Here is a 19343-nt window from a genome sequence, read left to right on the forward strand (position 1 = left end):
TCAGGGCCTTTCCATAAGAAAGAACAAACCTCCTTGACATTATATAAGTCACAATGATTGTCCGTAGACTTGTGACAGATGAGGCGAGGTAGAAATAGATGGAAATATGCCCTGAGAGATTGGAATAAAACACACATTTTGTTAATGCTTGCAGGGGTAGTGGCCATAGAAGCTCAATATTATGTTCTTGCTTGGTATATTTGACCTCCAATTACTCAAAAGTAGGTAACTTCGTCATTCTGCTTCCTTTTGGTTGTACTGACCCAGATATAAGACAACCCTGATTTTTTTTTTTTGAGTAATAGTTTTATATTTGATCTGTTTTATTAAAATTAGCGTAACATTTAATCTGTTCGCTAATTTGCCCAACATTCACATGTGCACCTGCGTCGCCTGTGTGTGTGGCAGGTAGAACAAGTTACTCGATAAAGTGTATTGCCATTGTGGCACCATTTTGACCAGGAATGTGATGCATTTTGATTTTGGATGTATTAATACAATTTTTAATGTACAATGTACACTGAATATCTAAACCAAGGATGTTATACTCGTTTTTATTCAGGGTCACATCACAATTATGCCTGCTTTCAGTGGACCATTGTGAATATTTATGAATATAAACATATTTGTAGCCTTGGTACACAATAAGCAACTTTAAAAAAAAAAAAAAAATGTTTCTTAGATTTTTTTTTCATTGACAACTTGACAATTATTATTTTTGATATCCACACAAAAAAGCTTGGAACATGGAGCATGATCATAAGTGTAAAACCTAGGCAATTGCATGTAGTACGTTATTTGTCAAAATGAAAAGAACAAGTAAGTACATTTAGCTAGAAATAGATATATTTTTTCAAGCCTTTTGCAGGCCACAAAAAATTAAGTGGTGGGTCTCATAAATCATGTGGCAGGCCACATGCTATATAATCACATGCAATGTGTAGCGGATTAAGTAAAATTACATGACGGGCCACGCAAAATAATGTGCCGGACTTAGTAGGCCAAAGAAAATAATGTCCCGGACCACATAAAATAATTTGCTGGCCCACATAAAATGACGTGCCGCGAAACGTACAAACCCCGTTTCCATATGAGTTGGGAAATTGCGTTGGATGTAAATATAAACGGAATACAATGATTTGTAAATAATTTTTAACCCATATTCAGTTGAAAATGCTACAAAGACAACATATTTGGTGTTAAAGCTGATAAACATTTTTTTTTTTTGCAAATCATTAACTTTGGTAGAATTTAATGCCAGCAACACGTGACAAAGAAGTTGGGAAAGGTGGCAATCAATACTGATAAAGTTGAAGAATGCTCATCAAACACTTATTTGGAACATCCCACAGGTGTGCAGGCTAATTGGGAACAGGTGGTTGCCATAATTGGGTATAAAAGCAGCTTACATGAAATGTTGAGTAATTCCCAAAACAGGATGGGGCGAGGGTCACCAATTTGTAAGCAAATTGTTGAACAGTTTTAGAACAACATTTCTCAAAGAGGTATTGCAAGGAATTTAGGGATTTGACCATCTACGGTCCGTAGAATCATCAAAAGGTTCAGAGAATCTGGAGAAATTTCTGCACGTAATCGATGATATTACGGACCTTTGACCCCTCAGGCGGTACTACATCAAAAACCGACATCAGTATGTAAAGGATATCACCACATGGGCTCAGGAACACTTCATAAAACCACTGTCAGTAACTACAGTTGGTCGCTACATCTGTAAGTGCAAGTTAAAACTCTACTATGCAAAGCGAAAGCCATTTATCAACAACACCTATGAACGCCGCCGGCTTCGCTGGGCACGAGCTCATATTAAGACTTTTCCAAGGTGGAAAAGTGTTTTGTGGTCTGACGAGTCCACATTTCAAATTATATTTGGAAACTGTGGACGCGGTGTTCTCCGGAACAAAGAGGAAAATAACCATCCAGATTGTTAGAGGCGCAAAGTTCAAGAGCCAGCATCTGTGATGGTATGGGGGTGTATTAGTGCCCAAGGCATGGGTAACTTACACATCTGTGAAGGCACCATTAATGCTAAATGGTCCATACAGGTTTTGGAGCAACATATGTTGTCATCCAAGCAATGTTATCATGCACGCCCCTGCATATTTTAGCAAAACAATGCCATAGTAAAAGAGTGTGAGTACTTTCCTGGCCCGCCTGCAGTCCAGACATGTCTCCTATCTAAAAAGTGTGGCACATTATGAAGCGTAAAATACGACAACAAGACCCCTGACTGTTGAACGACTGAAGCTGTACATAAATAAAGAATGGTAAAGAATTCCACTTTCAAAGCTTCAACAATTAGTTTCCTCAGTTCCCAAACGTTTTTGAGTGTTGTTAAAAGAAAATGTGATACAACACAGTGGTGAACATGCCCTTTCCCAACTACTTTGGCACGTGTTGCAGCCATGAAATTCTAAGTCAATTATTATTTGCAAAAAAAAATAAAAGTTTGAGTTTGAACATCAAATATCTTGTCTTAGTAGTGCATTCAATTTAATATGGGTTGAAAAGGATTTGCAAATCATTGTATTCCGTTTATATTTACAGTCAACACAATTTCCCAACTCATATAGAAACTGGGTTTTTAAAATATGTGGCTGACCACAATAATAAATGATGTGGCAAGTCAAAAAGTTATGTGGTGGCCACATAAAATTATGTGGTGTGCCACATAGAATAATTTGGCAGGTCACCAAATAATACGGTGGGCCACACAAAATCGATATATTTGATATATCGCGGGTTTGTCTCTGTGCGATATAGAAAATGACTATATCGTGATATTCGAGTATACGTTCTCACGCAGTTGCTTTTAGCTGCTGGCATTACACTGCAGGCTCTTCCCACTCTTTCCTGTTTCTCCTTCTCACAGACAGCAAGCGCACCTTCTTACATACGTCAATTACATATACGCTCTCGCAGAGCAGAGAGGTAGCAGCATGGGTAACATTAGCTGTGATGCTAGCGGAGCTGTGCGAGTGGTAATACGAGAGAAAGAAGGTGCCAATCTGGTAAAAAATGAAATAAGAATTAATTCCCAAGAAAAACTGCAGTGGGTCCATCGTCTGGCGGTGGTTTGGCTTCAAGTAGGAATACGTCGAACAGACAACCGTAATTTGTCAAGTGTGGGGCAAAAGCGTTGGTACAAAAAGTAGCATTACTGCTAATATGTAGCATCATTTGAAAAGTCACCTGTTAGAGAATGAAGAGTGATTACTCTGCCACATGCCCACACCATCAAAATGCCGAGGTAAACATTTCCAGATCAATACATATGAAAAAAATAGTCAACAACAAAACGAGATAACGTCCGCAGGACCCTAACTCATAGCGAAGGACGAACACTATTTGATTTGCTATTATGCAGCTCATTTTTATTTGACACTTATTGAAATATCTTGTGTGACATACAAAAGTGCACTTTATTTTTTTAAACTATTGTACTGGTGTTCTGTACAAAAAGTGCACTTTAATTTAGTGTTGTTTTGATATGTCATATTAGTGACATCATGCACAAAAGTGCCCTAATAGCTTGTTTTAAAATGTCTCTGACAATCTTGCACGTTCTGTTTTGAAAATGACATGAATTGTTGTGCCACTGCTTAATAACTGTGTACAGTTTGATCTATTGACTTAGTTGTGATTTCCTTCTCTGCATGAAAGTTTAAAATGAGCATATATTAATGCAGTATGAAGAAGAATGTTTTAATGTAGACACATATAATCATTCTACTGGTGTGATTATATGCATCAAGTGTTCATTCAAGGTTAAGGCAAAATATCAAGATATATATCGTGTATCGCGATATGGCCTAAAAATATTGAGATATTTAAAAAAAAGGCCATATCGCCCAGCCCTCTGGTAGACCACATTAAATGATGTGGTATGACAACTGGCTCCCGAGCCTTAAGTTTGACGCTTGTGATGTAGACCCTAAATACAACACTTGTTTTCTAAGGGGAAAAAATGGTGTAATATCTGGGTCAATATAGCAATTAGTTTTCCACCCGTGCGTTGTATGGGTAGGTGTGGATGTGAAAAATAACCATTAGACATAGCCGTCTGTTATCAAACAAGATGAATGCATTTTGCTGTAATTGAATTAGGAATGTTTAACACTACTTTCACCCCCTTGATAAAATACAAAATGGTTCATTCCTCCTGGTAGCGAAAACGAAGCATTATGTTCACATTAGACTCAACACAGACGTCTTAACATATCGAACCTCATCTTTATGCATTCACACACCGGGCCATCATTTTGGGAACCAGGATCAGCTAAAAGACGATGAAAATGTAAAACAATATTTGTGGAAGCAACGGCCAAAGTGATATAATACATGGCACTGGTTTACAATCACATAATCGAGATACAGTATGTAAACCCCAGTTTTAAAAAGTCAAAAAAGCTAGTTTCAACCAAATTAAGTCAATGCGTTTTTTAATGCTTGTAGACATTGTTCGGGTGGGGGGATGGGTCCTGACTGTTTGTGCTTACACACCAAACAGCAGTTCAGAGTACCCACCCTTTTTGGGAACACTCGAGGGAGTACTGGAAAGTGCTCCCCCGGGTGATTCCCTTGTCCTACTGGGAGACTTCAACGCTCACGTTGGCAACGACAGTGAAACCTGGAGAGGCGTGATTGGCAAGAATGGCCGCCCGGATCTGGACTCGAGTGGTGTTTTGTTATTGGACTTTTGTGCTCGTCACAGTTTGTCCATAACAAACACCATGTTCAAACATAAGGGTGTCCATATGTGCACTTGGCACCAGGACACCCTAGGCCGCAGTTCCATGATCGACTTTGTAGTTGTCATCAGATTTGCGGCCTTATGTTTTGGACACTCTGGTGAAGAGAGGGGCGGAGCTTTCTACCGATCACCACTTGGTGGTGAGTTGGCTGCGATGGTGGGGGAGGATGCCGGACAGACCTGGGAGGCCCAAACGCATTGTGAGGGTCTGCTGGGAACATCTGGCAGAGTCTCCTGTCAGACAAAGTTTCAATTCCCACCTCCGGAAGAACTTTGAACATGTCACGAGGGAGGTGCTGGACATTGAGTCCGAGTGGACCATGTTCCGCACCTCTATTGTCGAAGCGGCAGATCGGAGCTGTGGCCGCAAGGTAGTTGGTGCCTGTCGGGGCGGCAATCCTAAAACCCCTTGTTGGACACCAGCGGTGAGGGATGCCGTCAAGCTGAAGAAGGAGTCCTATCGGGTCCTTTTGGCTCATAGGACTCCGGAGGCAGTGGACAGGTACCGACAGGCCAAGCGGTGTGCAGCTTCAGCGGTCGCGGAGGCAAAAACTCGGACATGGGAGGAGTTCGGGGAAGCCATGGAAAACGACTTCCGGACAGCTTCGAAGCGATTCTGGACCACCGTCCGCCGCCTCAGGAAGGGGAAGCAGTGCACTATCAACACCGTGTATGGTGCGGATGGTGTTCTGCTGACCTCAACTGCGGATGTTGTAGATAGGTGGAAGGAATACTTCGAAGACCTCCTCAATCCCACCAACACGTCTTCCTATGAGGAAGCAGTGCCTTGGGAATCTGTGGTGGACTCTCCTATTTCTGGGGCTGAGGTCGCTGAGGTAGTTAAAAAACTCCTCGGTGGCAAGGCCCCAGGGGTGGACGAGATCCGCCCGGAGTTCATTAAGGCTCTGGATGCTGTGGGGCTGTCTTGGTTGACAAGACTTTGCAGCATCGCGTGGACATCGGCGGCGGTACCTTTGGATTGGCAGACCGGGGTGGTGGTTCCTCTCTTTAAGAAGGGGGACCGGAGGGTGTGTTCCAACTATCGTGGGATCACACTCCTCAGCCCTCCCGGTAAGGTTTATTCAGGTGTACTGGAGAGGAGGCTACGCCGGAGTGTCGAACCTCGGATTCAGGAGGAACAGTGTGGTTTTCCTCCTGGTCGTGGAACTGTGGACCAGCTCTATACTCTCGGCAGGGTTCTTGAGGGTGCATGGGAGTTTGCCCAACCAGTCTACATGTGCTTTGTGGACTTGGAGAAGGCATTCGACCGTGTCCCTCGGGAAGTCCTGTGGGGAGTGCTCAGAGTATGGGGTATCGGACTGTCTTATTGTGGCAGTCCGCTCCCTGTACGATCAGTGCCAGAGCTTGGTCCGCATTGCCGGCAGTAAGTCGAACACATTTCCAGTGAGGGTTGGACTCCGCCAAGGCTGTCCTTTGTCACCGATTCTGTTCATAACTGTTATGGACAGAATTTCTAGGCGCAGTCAAGGCGTTGAGGGGTTCCGGTTTGGTAACCGCAGGATTAGGTCTCTGCTTTTTGCAGATGATGTGGTCCTGATGGCTTCATCTGACCAGGATCTTCAGCTCTCGCTGGATCGGTTCGCAGCCGAGTGTGAAGCGACCGGAATGAGAATCAGCACTTCCAAGTCCGAGTCCATGGTTCTCGCCCGGAAAAGGGTGGAATGCCATCTCCGGGTTGGGGAGCAGACCCTGCCCCAAGTGGAGGATTTAAGTACCTAGGAGTCTTGTTCACGAGTGAGGGAAGAGTGGATCGTGAGATCGACAGGCGGATCGGTGCGGCGTCTTCAGTAATGCGGACGTTGTACCGATCTGTTGTGGTGAAGAAGGAGCTGAGCCGGAAGGCAAAGCTCTCAATTTACCGGTCGATCTACGTTCCCATCCTCACCTATGGTCATGAGCTTTGGGTCATGACCGAAAGGATAAGATCACGGGTACAAGCGGCCGAAATGAGTTTCCTCCGCCGTGTGGCGGGGCTCTCCCTTAGAGATAGGGTGAGAAGCTCTGCCATCCGGGAGGAACTCAAAGTAAAGCCGCTGCTCCTTCACATCGAGAGGAGCCAGATGAGGTGGTTCGGGCATCTGGTCATGATGCCACCCGAACGCCTCCCTAGGGAGGTGTTTAGGGCACGTCCAACCGGTAGGAGGCCACGGGGAAGACCCAGGACACGTTGGGAAGACTATGTCTCCCGGCTGGCCTGGGAACGCCTCCGGATCCCCCGGGAAGAGCTAGACGAAGTGGCTGGGGAGAGGGAAGTCTGGGTTTCCCTGCTTAGGCTGTTGCCCCCGCGACCCGACCTCGGATAAGCGGAATATGATGGATGGATGGATGGATGGACATTCTGAGTGTGAGGTGGTAGGTTTAGGTTGAGAATAGAATAGGTAATATTGAAGACTAAAATGGCGCTACAAACAACATTTTGTTTAGGGCCACAAAAATCCTGTCTCTGTTTGATGACCTGTTTTGTGAAAACTGGAGTGATGGATGTAATTTGACACACGGGGTGTTACTTTTTACAAATAGTAATGTTTTGTATAACTTGCAGTATCAATGTAAAGATGGAAATGGTCATCCCTTAACTGAGAATATCTATCTGTTTCTTGATCTTTTTTTTTTAGAAGGAAGCCAGAGAAGTCCCCCTGACTGCGCCTTCACAGAAACTAGTTAATGGTGACGTGAAAGAGGATAAAAGAGCCCGCCTTGAAGGGCCTGAAGATGATGGGATGGACCCCACTTTCGTCCCCGCGGACTCCCCCGTTGCCACAGAGACACCAGAGTCGGAGCTGGTTGCTGTCCCGGGGAGAGCGGCGGCCCTGGTGGCTGCTGCCAGGGCCTCAGTGTCAGGGGCCCTGCTCAAGCAACGACTAGCGACCGGGGGCCACCCTTGTGCCCAATGCGACCGGGTCTTCATGTCCATGCAGGGACTCAGGTCCCATGAAAGGAGTCACTCAGCCATGGCTATGCTTAGTAGAGAGGACAAATATAGATGCCAGTACTGCCAGTTCGTCTCACCCTTCAGACACAAGTGAGTGCTAAAAGTAACAACAAAGTAGTAGAGAGTGAAACAATCTATTCTAGAATGCTGTATGAAATCAAATTTTTTCCCATAGGTAATATTGGAAATTGAACTACCATTATTACAATCCAACCGGTAGAATGCCGATATTTAAGCCGCACCCACCACATTTTAGAAGAAAAAATATTTTACACATATTAGCCAATAGTATTGTAATATAAGCCACAGATGTATACCGGTACAAACATTTTTGTAAAGGTTTATTTACATATCTTGCTTCCAAACCGTGCCTTTGTCACACGGGAGTAAAAAAGCTGATCAAAAAAACAGAAGTCATAAATGTGTTAGCATATTTGCTAATGCTAAAGACCATAATTTGATTACATAACGATAGAATGTAAAAATATTAATGGAAACAATCTTATAGATATCACACATGCAACGGTTTAGGAATTGTTTTAATTATATTGTGAAACTTATAAACATAGCCTGGAGTGATAAATATAGAATCTTTTGGATCAGAAACACTGGACGGTTTTACTTCCGGTTCAAGGAATAAAGCGGTAAATACATTTTCAACCCACACCACATGCAGTGAGTGAACTCATCCAAAAGATGGCGCCAAAGCACACACCTTTCAGTGTCTTTGTCGAAAACTTTTTTTCTTCAATACAAAACATTATGGCCTTTAGCAAAGAAACATCCATAAATTAACCGCACCGTTTTATAAGCCGCAGGGATCAAAATACGTAAATATGAAATGTTATTATAAATGTGACCGTTACTACATTACATATATACTTGCATCATGTATCTAAAACCCTAGTTGAGGTGTGTGGATGTATTTTTAGGGGCTCTATGGGAAAAACTAGCCGCTTCCTTAGGGCCCATTGTAAGATAACTTTTGATCGCATGTATTTAATATTCAGAATGCATTAAAAAAAAAATCCATCGGTCATGGGTTTCATAATGATTGTTACTGATAGATATATAATTAAAATAATTGCAGTTACCCTTTAAGGTTGTAGACTTTGACCACATTGTAAAGTGCTATACTGTTCTGTACTTAGATCAAGCCAACATAGCAGGGGTCGATGGATCAACTTTAAAAACAAGCTGAACTGTGTTGTATCTGCTGTCATGGCAATGCGCGCGCACACAAGCCACTATGGTGTCCTCACAAATGATCCGAAAGCACAATAATCCTGAACTCAACAACCATATCGCTACAATTATAAAAAAAAATTTAAATTGTCACCCACATCGACAAGGAGTTGAATTAAAGGACAGACAGAGAGAGAGAGAGAGAGAGAGAGAGAGAGAGAGAGAGAGAGAGAGAGAGAGAGAGAGAGAGAGAGAGAGAGAGAGAGAGAGAGAGAGAGAGAGACGGGGTCTGGACGACCCCCCTCCCCTTTCGTGTGTGCCCTCTTGTGTTTAGGGAGCAGTACTTGTCATGTCTTTTCCTTCCTGTGAAGTAAGTCTGCTCTGGCATCATTTTCCAGAAAAGTCCGGTGTCTTCATAATTAAACTTTGTTGTGGCAGGGTCTCGCAGCCTGCTCTGTCAATCCGTCCATACTTGCGAGCGCTAATAATGTACGTACACTAACAAATAGTGTGTTTTTTTTTTAAAACTCCACAATGATTCCCTTCATTTTTTCCACTGTGGTCTGTTGGCTTTTTTCGAAACTTATTTAAGTTGGCAAAATGGACACAAACTTGTCAAAAGGGAGAAAAACAAAAGGCACACACGCTGAAACGCTAAAACATAACTAGGAGGTCTCCTGTGTAGAAAGTGAGTGGCGGTCTTTGCCTCCTCCAGTGATGCGCCCTGTGTTTTGTCTACTGTGCCAAAGAAAATAAATTACTGAATACTACGTTTGTATACAGAGACTTGGTTCAAACACAGAAGCACACTTGGACCGATCCAAAAGATTAATCGTTGTAGTCCGAGTTGGTAGTAGAAATGTTTGGGCAACCATGATATACACATTATGCGCACTTTGCTTAAAAACTGTCTATTGTGTGATGGCAGTGAGTTTGACTGTGGGAGTTGCATTTTTCTTAAGACAATGTTTATAATCCCAAATTCAACAACTTCTGGGTCATTCGACAATAGAGGTTATATTTTAGCTGCAGAGAGAATAGTGCCTAACACTTCCTGGGCAGGTTTTGTGTCTTCTTTTTGTTTTAACGTGGCAGCTGTTGGACCTATTCTTTTTACACACCCTTTTTTGACACAGCTGTTGAAACAAATGTTTAAGACGTCCTCCCTCTTTTGAGACGAGACACGATTGAGTTTTTATCCATTAGACGGTGGAGCGAGAGGAGAGAAGCAAGTCGTCATCTCCTCTGAGCTCCCAGGTGTAATCCTTCTGTATACTGTTTGTGCGCTCTGACCCAGAAAGAGGCTGCACTCCCATGCCACCTAGGCGGCTGGCATTCAAAACACAGCCACCATCCCCACAGGCGCTTGCGCTAACACCCACCAGGGGATGGTGGGTAGATAGGTTCCCACACCCTCGTTGCTCAAATGTATAGCTTGATAGAAAAAAAAAAACATTGAAGCATTATATGGTGCTTGATTCTTGTCGTTTGTCTTCTTTTATCCACTTACCTCCTACTTTTCTCTCATCACCAGTCTGGACAGACACATGCAGTCTCATCACGGGCACCACAAACCCTTCAAGTGCAAACTCTGCCCCTTTAAGTCTGCCTATGTGAGCCGCTTGAAGAGCCACATGCATAAGGCGCATACTAGTAAGTGCAACTATACACACACATTTAATATAGATTAATATACATTTTCACTTCATTTAAGTGTGTTACTAAGCTCCAAAGGGATACAGGTGGGATTTTTTTGGCCTATGGCCACATAGTAAAATTGGATCAAAAATTGTTTTATATCAAAATTGTAAGAAATATCTCTCAGTATGATGTAGTACATGTCTACATTACTGCAGTATTAGAGATACTCTTATTGTTAGAAGCTTTTTTTCACATCACAGGTTTGTAATTTAATTTCTCATATTTGTATTTCATTCTCACATTTTGACATTGTTCCTTTCAAAATATGATTTTAGACTGGTAAATCAAGTGTTTCCCCTTTGTAGTTTATATTAATTTCACAAAATTATCTTAAACCTCTGATTTTATTTCGATAAAAATCAGACTTTATTCTCAAAGTTACAATTATTTTTCATATTATGATTTTGTTCTCATAAAATTCTTATTTTTCACCCTTGTAATTTTTTTTTTAGTTTCTTGTTTAGAAAACATAAATGATAGTTCGACTGCGTTCATTTAGATCTGCCTTAATTTAATTTTTATCGTAATTTTCTGACTGTTTGGCAAAAAATCTTCGTCAAGACAGTTTTTGACACACATTATTATTAGTTTCCTGTATTTTGTATTATTTCCTGTCTAACACTAGTATTTTCTTACAGTGCATCTGTGAAGTATCCATAGCGTTTCTCTTAAGCGTTTCTCTTTTTCCAGATTTTGTTATGAGACAGCTTTATTCCAAAATTGAATATAACCATTTTTGTCCTCAAAATTCTACAGACAATAGCCCATAATAGCAATGAGATATTTTTTTTTGCAAATTAAAAATAAAAAAATAAAAAATCATATAAGTTTTCACATCATTTTCTCAATACTTTGTTGATGCACCTTTGGCAGCAATTACAACCTCAAGTATTTTTGAATAAGATGCCACAAACTTGGCACATTCCTCTTTGCAGCACCATTCAAGCTCCATCAGGTTGGATGGGAAGTATTGGTTTTCATCCAGATGTCTCCCTGCATTGCTGCAAGGCTAACTTCAATGTGCATGCCAAGCCAGTAGTGGGCAGTAGTAACTGACAATGTAAACAAACTACACAGAAATACTCTTCAGGGGACCAAATGAACTTGAAGTAAATTGATGATCCTAAGCAAAACATTTATTAGTGAAAAAACAAACTAAACAAAATAGTAGAACTAAAAAAAGCTAAAATGCACGGGTTTGTAATATGTCCTGTTTTGATTTTTCCCTTCAGGCGAGCAGCATGCGTACAAGTGCTTGTCCTGCCCTTTCTCTTCCATGACCATCAGCCAGCTGAAGGAGCACTCTTTGCAGGACCATGGCGAGGCTCTAACTCTGCCTAAACTGCGGGCCGCCACCCAGGCCGCACACGCTTCCACCCGGCTGACCACCAACGCTGATCAGAGTCCTTCACCTCCGGACGGTATGAGATTCATCAGAGCCCAATATGAGATTTGTTTCAACATATTTTCCTGATAATCCTGTTAATTTGTACATAAAAAAATACACAGCCATTATTACATTAATATTGAATTTAAAATGTAAAAATGCTGAAATATTTTTTTAAGTATTTGTAAAAATGCATGTTGCAGGGCACGCCTGAACACTCAAATGTACAAACAACATAACTAAAAATCGTCATTCTTGTTGAGAAATATAGCAGTTCAAAATGTGAAAGCCCACATTGTAGCTGTACGTAAAAGTGCAATTTTTACAAAAAAACTACATTATCCTGGTCATACTGGTCCCCTACTAAATGTAGTCTTAAGTTACATCCCATGTTACTATCTTATTGGAACCATTCCAGCTTATCGATTTTCATTCCAATTTTGCTGTCTTCCGCAACCCGTTTAGGCAGCAGACAGACATGACCGTATCGACATGATTATTTATCGTCGTATTGTTGTCCATTTGCGGTCTTAGAGATGTATACAGGTGATGCCAAGCGACTTTTTCCCCAAGTAAGAGTCTGAGCTTTTCTTCCTGTCACTCACATACACCAGTGACATGGATAGATGTAGCTGCCACACAGAGGGAGACATGCTAGAAGACAAAAACATTTCTAAAAAGGGGCCACACCAGTACCAATTTCTCTATATAATTTTGACAATGAATGCAGATGAATGCACCATGCTCATCATCTCCACAGACTGTAGCCTTTCAAAGGGTCACCTTAGCCGTAGTTGGAACCTCCTGCTTCTACCATTTTGCAGCTGTGAGTTGTGGACTGCTCTTGGCAGCAGCTGTCACCTTGCTGCTGGAGCTGTGGAATCTTCCCTGCAGCTAAAACACTGGGCCGCCTTTCTCTGAGCGCCAACCACGGTTCTATGCTGCGCCCCACCATAACGTATCAAACATTGTAGCGGGTTGGAAGCACAGGCACGGACAACACACAGACTACACCCTCCATTCAACATTTCAGTCAAGTTGTGTGAGGGATGTTACATTTGTGCCCTTTCACTACCTAAGCACAGCACCTTATCGCCATTCAGATCAATTCAATTCCTCCACTTTTTTTGCAAATCTTAAAAGAAATATAACTTTTTTTCCCCCGATGCCGTCCCCCACCCCCAACCCAACTCTTGAGTGCTGAATGAAGCATTTTTTCACATGGATAGATATTCTATTAGTGTCACAGTGGTTTATTTATTGATGTCTCAGCCTCAAAGTAGGGCGAGATGATGAGCTGGCTCACCAACATTAGCCACTCTTGAGAGGATGATTGAAGCGCTTGCATTGTCTGCAATAGAATCAATTGATCACCCGAGTGAAATGTATGCATTTTCTTACAAGATATTGATATCTAAAATGTGTATTTCAGTGATTCATAGAAATTTGGCTTGCATCCCGAGGTCTGAACATAACACTATTACAAGCTTTTTTTACACAATAGTAAAATATTACAACTTAATACATAAATAGGGTTATAACATATAAAATACAAATATATCGCTCAAAAGTTTATTTCTTGTTAAAATGTAATGCATTCTTTTGAAAATACAAAACTTTTAAAATGTAACAGCTTTATTGGTTTTAATTTTTTATTATTTTTATTAAATAGTTTTTTTGTCTTAATATTTGTATGGTACTTTGATATTTTAAAATCACTTCTTTGTAAATATCTTTGACTTTATTTTACTGTAAAACTATGTATTTTTGACTTAATTTTTGACTCCTGTAACATTACCTATATTTTTCATAATATTAGTTCATAATATTAGTGGTCTTTGAAGGGTTTTTTTCCAAAAGAAATATTGTTAAATTACAATTGTTTTCAACTCTTATAATTGTCTTCCTTTGAAATTCCAAGAATATACGCAGTACTGTATTCCTGTAATATAAAATAAAAATATTACGACTTAAAAAATCGCTCTGAATATTGTTTTTTTTCTTCATAGTATTCAACCAAAACTAGTCTGACACTATGCCTTTATTCTTGTAAAATTATATATTTTTCTTGGCATAATATTACAATATTATTCTCATAAGGATGTTTTTTCCATTGACTATTCATCCCACTGGGTGTGAGTTTTTCCTTGCCCTTATGTGGGCTCTGTACCGAGGATGCCGTTGTGGTTTGTGTTGCCCTTTGATACACTTGCGATTTAGGGCTATATAAATAAACATTGATTGATTGATTGATAATTCTTGAAAGATTAAAAGTGTTTTTCTCTGGGTATTAAAACATAATTTCTTAAAATACATTTTTTTTCATAATAGATTGGACTTTTGATCTGAATTCTATGCCTAAATCAAAAATAGTCTGACAATATTTATTTATTCTTGTAAAATGACTAATTTTTCTTGGAATAATATTACAATATTATTTTCATCAGGATGTTTTTTCCCATTGACGATTCAGACTGTACTTAAATAAATGTGTTTGTCAAATATCCCTACCTAATTCTTGAATGATTAAGTGTTTTTCTCTGGGTATTTAAAACATTTCTTAAAATAATGTTTTTTTTCGTAATAGATTGGACTTTTGTTCTGAATTCTATGCCTTTGCTATCGCAGTATTATTCTCATAACATAAATGTGTCCCTTACACTCTTCAGCAGTGCCTGTGCGTATTATATTGCTATAATGGGTCTTGGCCTTTTAAGAAAAGATTTCACCATTTGGTAGTCTTGGCAGCATTACATTTTAAATCTACAGATAAATTGGCAAAGCGTTAAACTCATACATTTTATCCCTTTTGTCTTTTCAGACCCATCATATTGGGAGCAAGAGGATGATTGTGAGCCGCTCAGTCATTATCAAATTGCCTCTCACAGTCATGTGTCTTCCTCTTTGGTCCACGGTTTGACAGACAACCGCCCGGATCACATTCTCACCTGTGAGTTCTGCGAGTTTAGCTCCGGATACATGCAGAGCTTGCGTCGGCACTATAGGGACCGTCACGGTGGGAAGAAGCTCTTCAAGTGCAAGGACTGCTCTTTCTTCACCTGCTACAAGTGAGACAAAGCTATTTGGCTTGTGAGGAATAAAAATAACTTTTCAAATAATTAATAACGAAATAATGTTCCTCTGTTTGCAGGAATACTTTCACCATGCACGTGGAGGCAGGCCACAATAACAATGCACCAGAGGACATTCAGAAAGACCTTCGCTGTCCTCTCTGTCTCTACCACACCAAATACAAGAGCAGTATGATCGACCACATCGTTCTGCACAAAGGTACACATGAAAGATGTCTGTATAAATGTAATATTATCTGACACGTACTGATCTAATAAGATCAAACAGAAATGTATTATCTAATTAGTAATTTTCGAACTCCTTAAATGTCTTCTTTTACAGTGACAACCTTTTCTAATATTTTAACGTAATTCCTGTTTTTTATTTGGTTTTCTTGTAACAATGCAACTTTCCTTTTTTTCGTGGTAACGATGGAAATTTCTTTTTTTTTCGTGTAGTTTTCCCATGAAACAACTTTTTTCCCCCCCAAAAAGTTACTCTTTTAAAATATTTTTGTCTTGTAAAAGTTTTTTTGTAAAGTTATACACTTTTTTCTCACATTGCAATTTAATTCTTGCATCTTTATTTTTCTGGGTTTTTCTCCATTAAAACAAGCTATAAAGGAACTGTTGCCTTACCAGAGAAGGAAATTTGATTGTCCTAAGTAGAGTAATTGTTCCAATTCTAATTGTAAAAAAAGTATTTATCTTATAAAATGTCTTGCTGTTTTTAAGTGACAAGCTTTTTCCTCATAATCTTGTAACCTCCATCCATCCATTTTTTACCTCTTGTCCCTCTCGTGGTTGTGGGGAGCCTATCCCTCTCACTCTGGCGGAAGGCAGGGTACACCCTGGACAAGTCGCTGAGCCAACACAGATAGACGGACAACATTCACACTCACATTTACACACTAGTGTTGCGAATCAACCTATCCCCAGGTGTATTTTTTTGGAGGTGGGAGGAAACCACAGCACCTGGAAGGAACCCACGAAGTCACAGGATATCAAACACAGGACCTTTGTATCGTGAGGCATACACACTAACCCCTGTCACAACTTGCTGCCCGATATATGAATTCTTGTAATATTTAGATTTTTTTAGTAACACCTCTGTTCTTTCAGTATATTTCTAGTAAAAAAACGTAATTCTTGTAAAATGATTTTTTTCTTGTAAAAATGTAAATACACTGTTTCTCTTATTGCAAGTTTTATTTTTGTAATATTAATTAATATTTTTACTTTTTTCCCCTAATTAAATATTTTTTTGAAATGATACTTTTATTTTTCCGGGGTTTCCCCCATTAAATATCATGACTTAATAATTCTAGTAATATATTTATAGTCTAATTATTGTAAAATGTGTATTTATTATTCCTATTAGATTATTTAAAACATTTCTGTCTTTTTTCAACAAAAAAGTCTGGGTATTTTTGTAAAATAAAATATTTTAACTTTATTTTTTATTTTTTGTTGCATTAGCTTATTTCAACTACACATTTGCAGGCACAACACGTAAATGTCTGGATTTTTTGGGGTCATTTTTGTATACCAATTTTGATGGCTTAAAGCTATGAAAAAGTTAATTAGGTACCTACTTTCATAGGTTTGACTTGCAAATACGCTTATCTTGATGAAGTTAGTATTTTCGATGCAGTTCTTGTATTGGACCTGAGTAGCTCGTGTAGGTGTACCGAATGTTGTGGCTATTGTGACCGTATAAGTACCATAATTGGCACTCTAGCATCTCATCAGAAGTTTCACTGTCTTTTCCTTCAGAAGAGCGCATAAGCCCGCTGACAGTGAACCGATCGAAGCTGTCCCGTCACCTCCAAGGCCTGGTTTTCCGCTGCCACAAGTGCACCTTCACGTGCTCCAGCGACCACGCCTTGCAGCTCCACCTGCAGAAGCACGTGGAGGTCAAGCCCTACCAGTGCCAGCTGTGCTACTACGACTGTCGACGCCGCAGCCAGCTGGAGGAGCACCTCCGCCTCGAGCACAAGGTCAGGAACCGTACATGTGGAAAAGTGAAAAAGAAAAACAAAAGTGATGAAATCATCCCTATATCAGTCAATTGAAAAACAGAAAAGTCAAACTCTTCCTTTCATCTGGTTTTCATCAGGTCATCCGGAACTTTGAGCTGATGGGCCACGTCAACTTGGACCAGCTGGAGATGATGAAGCATGGAAGCAGCAGCGAGGAGGACGAAGGGGAAGCAGTACAGGAGGATAACGACGTGATGGAGGTGGCGGCCGATGGAAAGGTTGCTGTTGCTGAGGAGGAGGAGGGCGAAGAGGAGGAGGAGGAGGAGCAGCAGGGGGAGCAGGAGGAAGGCATGGAAGTGATGGAGAACCCAGGGGAGGAGGAAGGAGACATAGAGGATGAAAAGCTGGAGGGTAGCATCAAAGAAGAAGAGGAGGCATTCAAGGAGATTGAAGAAGAGAGGCCTGCTCGACAAGGTGAAATAAACAATCAGTGTCTTTTCTTTCCTGTCCAATCTATCCCAATAGACACTCAAGTCAACCATGTGTTGAACTCTATTTCCCAGAAGTCCTTGCTTCTCCAAGCACTAGTAGCAGCAGCAGCGAGAGGGGCGAGAAGCGTCTTCCTTGCGAGTTCTGTGGACGCTGCTTCACTAACAATTTAGAGTGGGAACGTCATGTCCTTCGCCACGGCATGTTAGTATTGTTTTTTACCTCTTGCATCAAAAGAACGGGAGCATTCAGTCACTCAACCTCAGAGGGTAACAGGCGTCTTTTAAATATACATTTATTACTTGGCTCTAAATGTAAGCTTTTACATCTACACTGCCTACAAGATGGTAATTACAGATTAATAAGTTATTACTGTGAACATAGTGGTACCACCTGTTACATTTATTTGAGGTGCGGCACTTATTTGTCAGGGGTGTCAAACTTATTTTCGTTGGGGCCACATCGCAGTTATAACTGCCCATTGTGGGACGCTTGTAACACTGGATATATAAATATTATTGCATAACCACCATGATATTATTAAATATGCATTTAATTATATATTTTACATACAAAATAATAGTAAATGGGTTATACTTGTATCACGCTTTTCTACCTTCAAGGTACTCTGAAAGTGCTTTGACACTATTTCTACATTCACACACACATACACATTCACACACTAATGGTGGGAGCTGCCATGCAAGGCCCTAACCACGACCCATCAGGAGCAAGGGTGAAGTGTCTCGACTAAGAAGGCGGAAGCCGGGGATCAAACTCAGTTTGCTAGCACGGCCGCTCTACCAACAGAGCCACGCCGTCCCTAATGGATAATTTGCTTTGAAATCAGAAGTCAGGCTGACAATTAGTTTTTTAGGTATTCTTTTATTTTAAGCAAAAAAAATTGTTGAATATATGCAAATATGTTTGTTGCGTGATAAAATAATAGAAAATGTTTAAAAGACATGCATTTGCATGCAGAACATGCAACTTTTCTGTTAAAACAATTTTGCAAGAAAGAAAGTACCAAGTACTCTATTGACACAAGTTATTTACAAGCTTTTGCAGCTCACATAAAGCAACATGGCAGGCCAGAGCCGGCATGATTAGCACAGGTTTGACACCTGTGAAATACTGTAGATGATGCACCCACCCAGCTATTATTGAGGTATAACGTCTATTCACATGGAGGCCTCTATTTGAGGATACTGTGTTTTGTAAAATAAGTCCAACGCTTGATTAATAAATCCGAGCATTAAAGCATGGAATACAATCCCCCGGAATATAAATATCAGGTTATTTAAATTGATTTGTTACTAACATACCATACATGTTAAGAAGAGGCTTAGAACAGTCAGCTGGGGAGCGCCAGATGAGAGCGTGGAAGAATATTTTGAGTTTACTTATTTTGTATTTTATCATATTATTTACTCATTTTTAGGACAAATCAGTTACAATTCTGGAATATACATATATCAGTATTTTAATTTGATTTGTCACATGTATGTTATGAAGGGATATAGAACAGACACTTGGAGAACGCCACATGACCGCAAAGAAGCATGTTATAGTTTACATATTTCCTATTACCGGTTTATAAGATTACTGATATACTAATTTTTTGGACAATTTGTTAGAATTCTGGAATGTATGTATGTATGTATGCGGTCATGTGGCATTCTCCAAGTGTCTGTTCTATGTCCATTCATAACATAGATGTGACAAATCAATATAAAATACTCTGGTGTATATATATATATATATAATGTATATATACATACAGGAACAACTAAAAACATGAAAA

General features: G+C 40.3%; 1 protein-coding gene across 4 annotated transcripts in view; it reads left to right on the forward strand.

Moving 5' to 3' along the window:
• znf462 (zinc finger protein 462) overlaps nucleotides 1-19343 on the forward strand; it is a 91129-nt gene that overhangs the window by 64358 nt on the left and 7428 nt on the right. For 3 of the 4 annotated variants that reach the window (XM_061876454.1, XM_061876451.1, XM_061876452.1), the window contains 8 exons: nucleotides 7408-7814; nucleotides 10444-10562; nucleotides 11843-12031; nucleotides 14819-15065; nucleotides 15149-15288; nucleotides 16845-17068; nucleotides 17188-17524; nucleotides 17614-17743. In XM_061876454.1, coding sequence (XP_061732438.1) covers nucleotides 7408-7814; nucleotides 10444-10562; nucleotides 11843-12031; nucleotides 14819-15065; nucleotides 15149-15288; nucleotides 16845-17068; nucleotides 17188-17524; nucleotides 17614-17743 — 1793 coding nt within the window. The remainder of the gene's footprint in view (nucleotides 1-7407; nucleotides 7815-10443; nucleotides 10563-11842; nucleotides 12032-14818; nucleotides 15066-15148; nucleotides 15289-16844; nucleotides 17069-17187; nucleotides 17525-17613; nucleotides 17744-19343) is intronic. The other variant, XM_061876455.1, reaches the window with a different exon arrangement.

This window comes from Nerophis ophidion, linkage group LG17 (assembly GCF_033978795.1).
Source record: "Nerophis ophidion isolate RoL-2023_Sa linkage group LG17, RoL_Noph_v1.0, whole genome shotgun sequence".
Classification (NCBI taxonomy): Eukaryota; Metazoa; Chordata; class Actinopteri; order Syngnathiformes; family Syngnathidae; genus Nerophis; species Nerophis ophidion.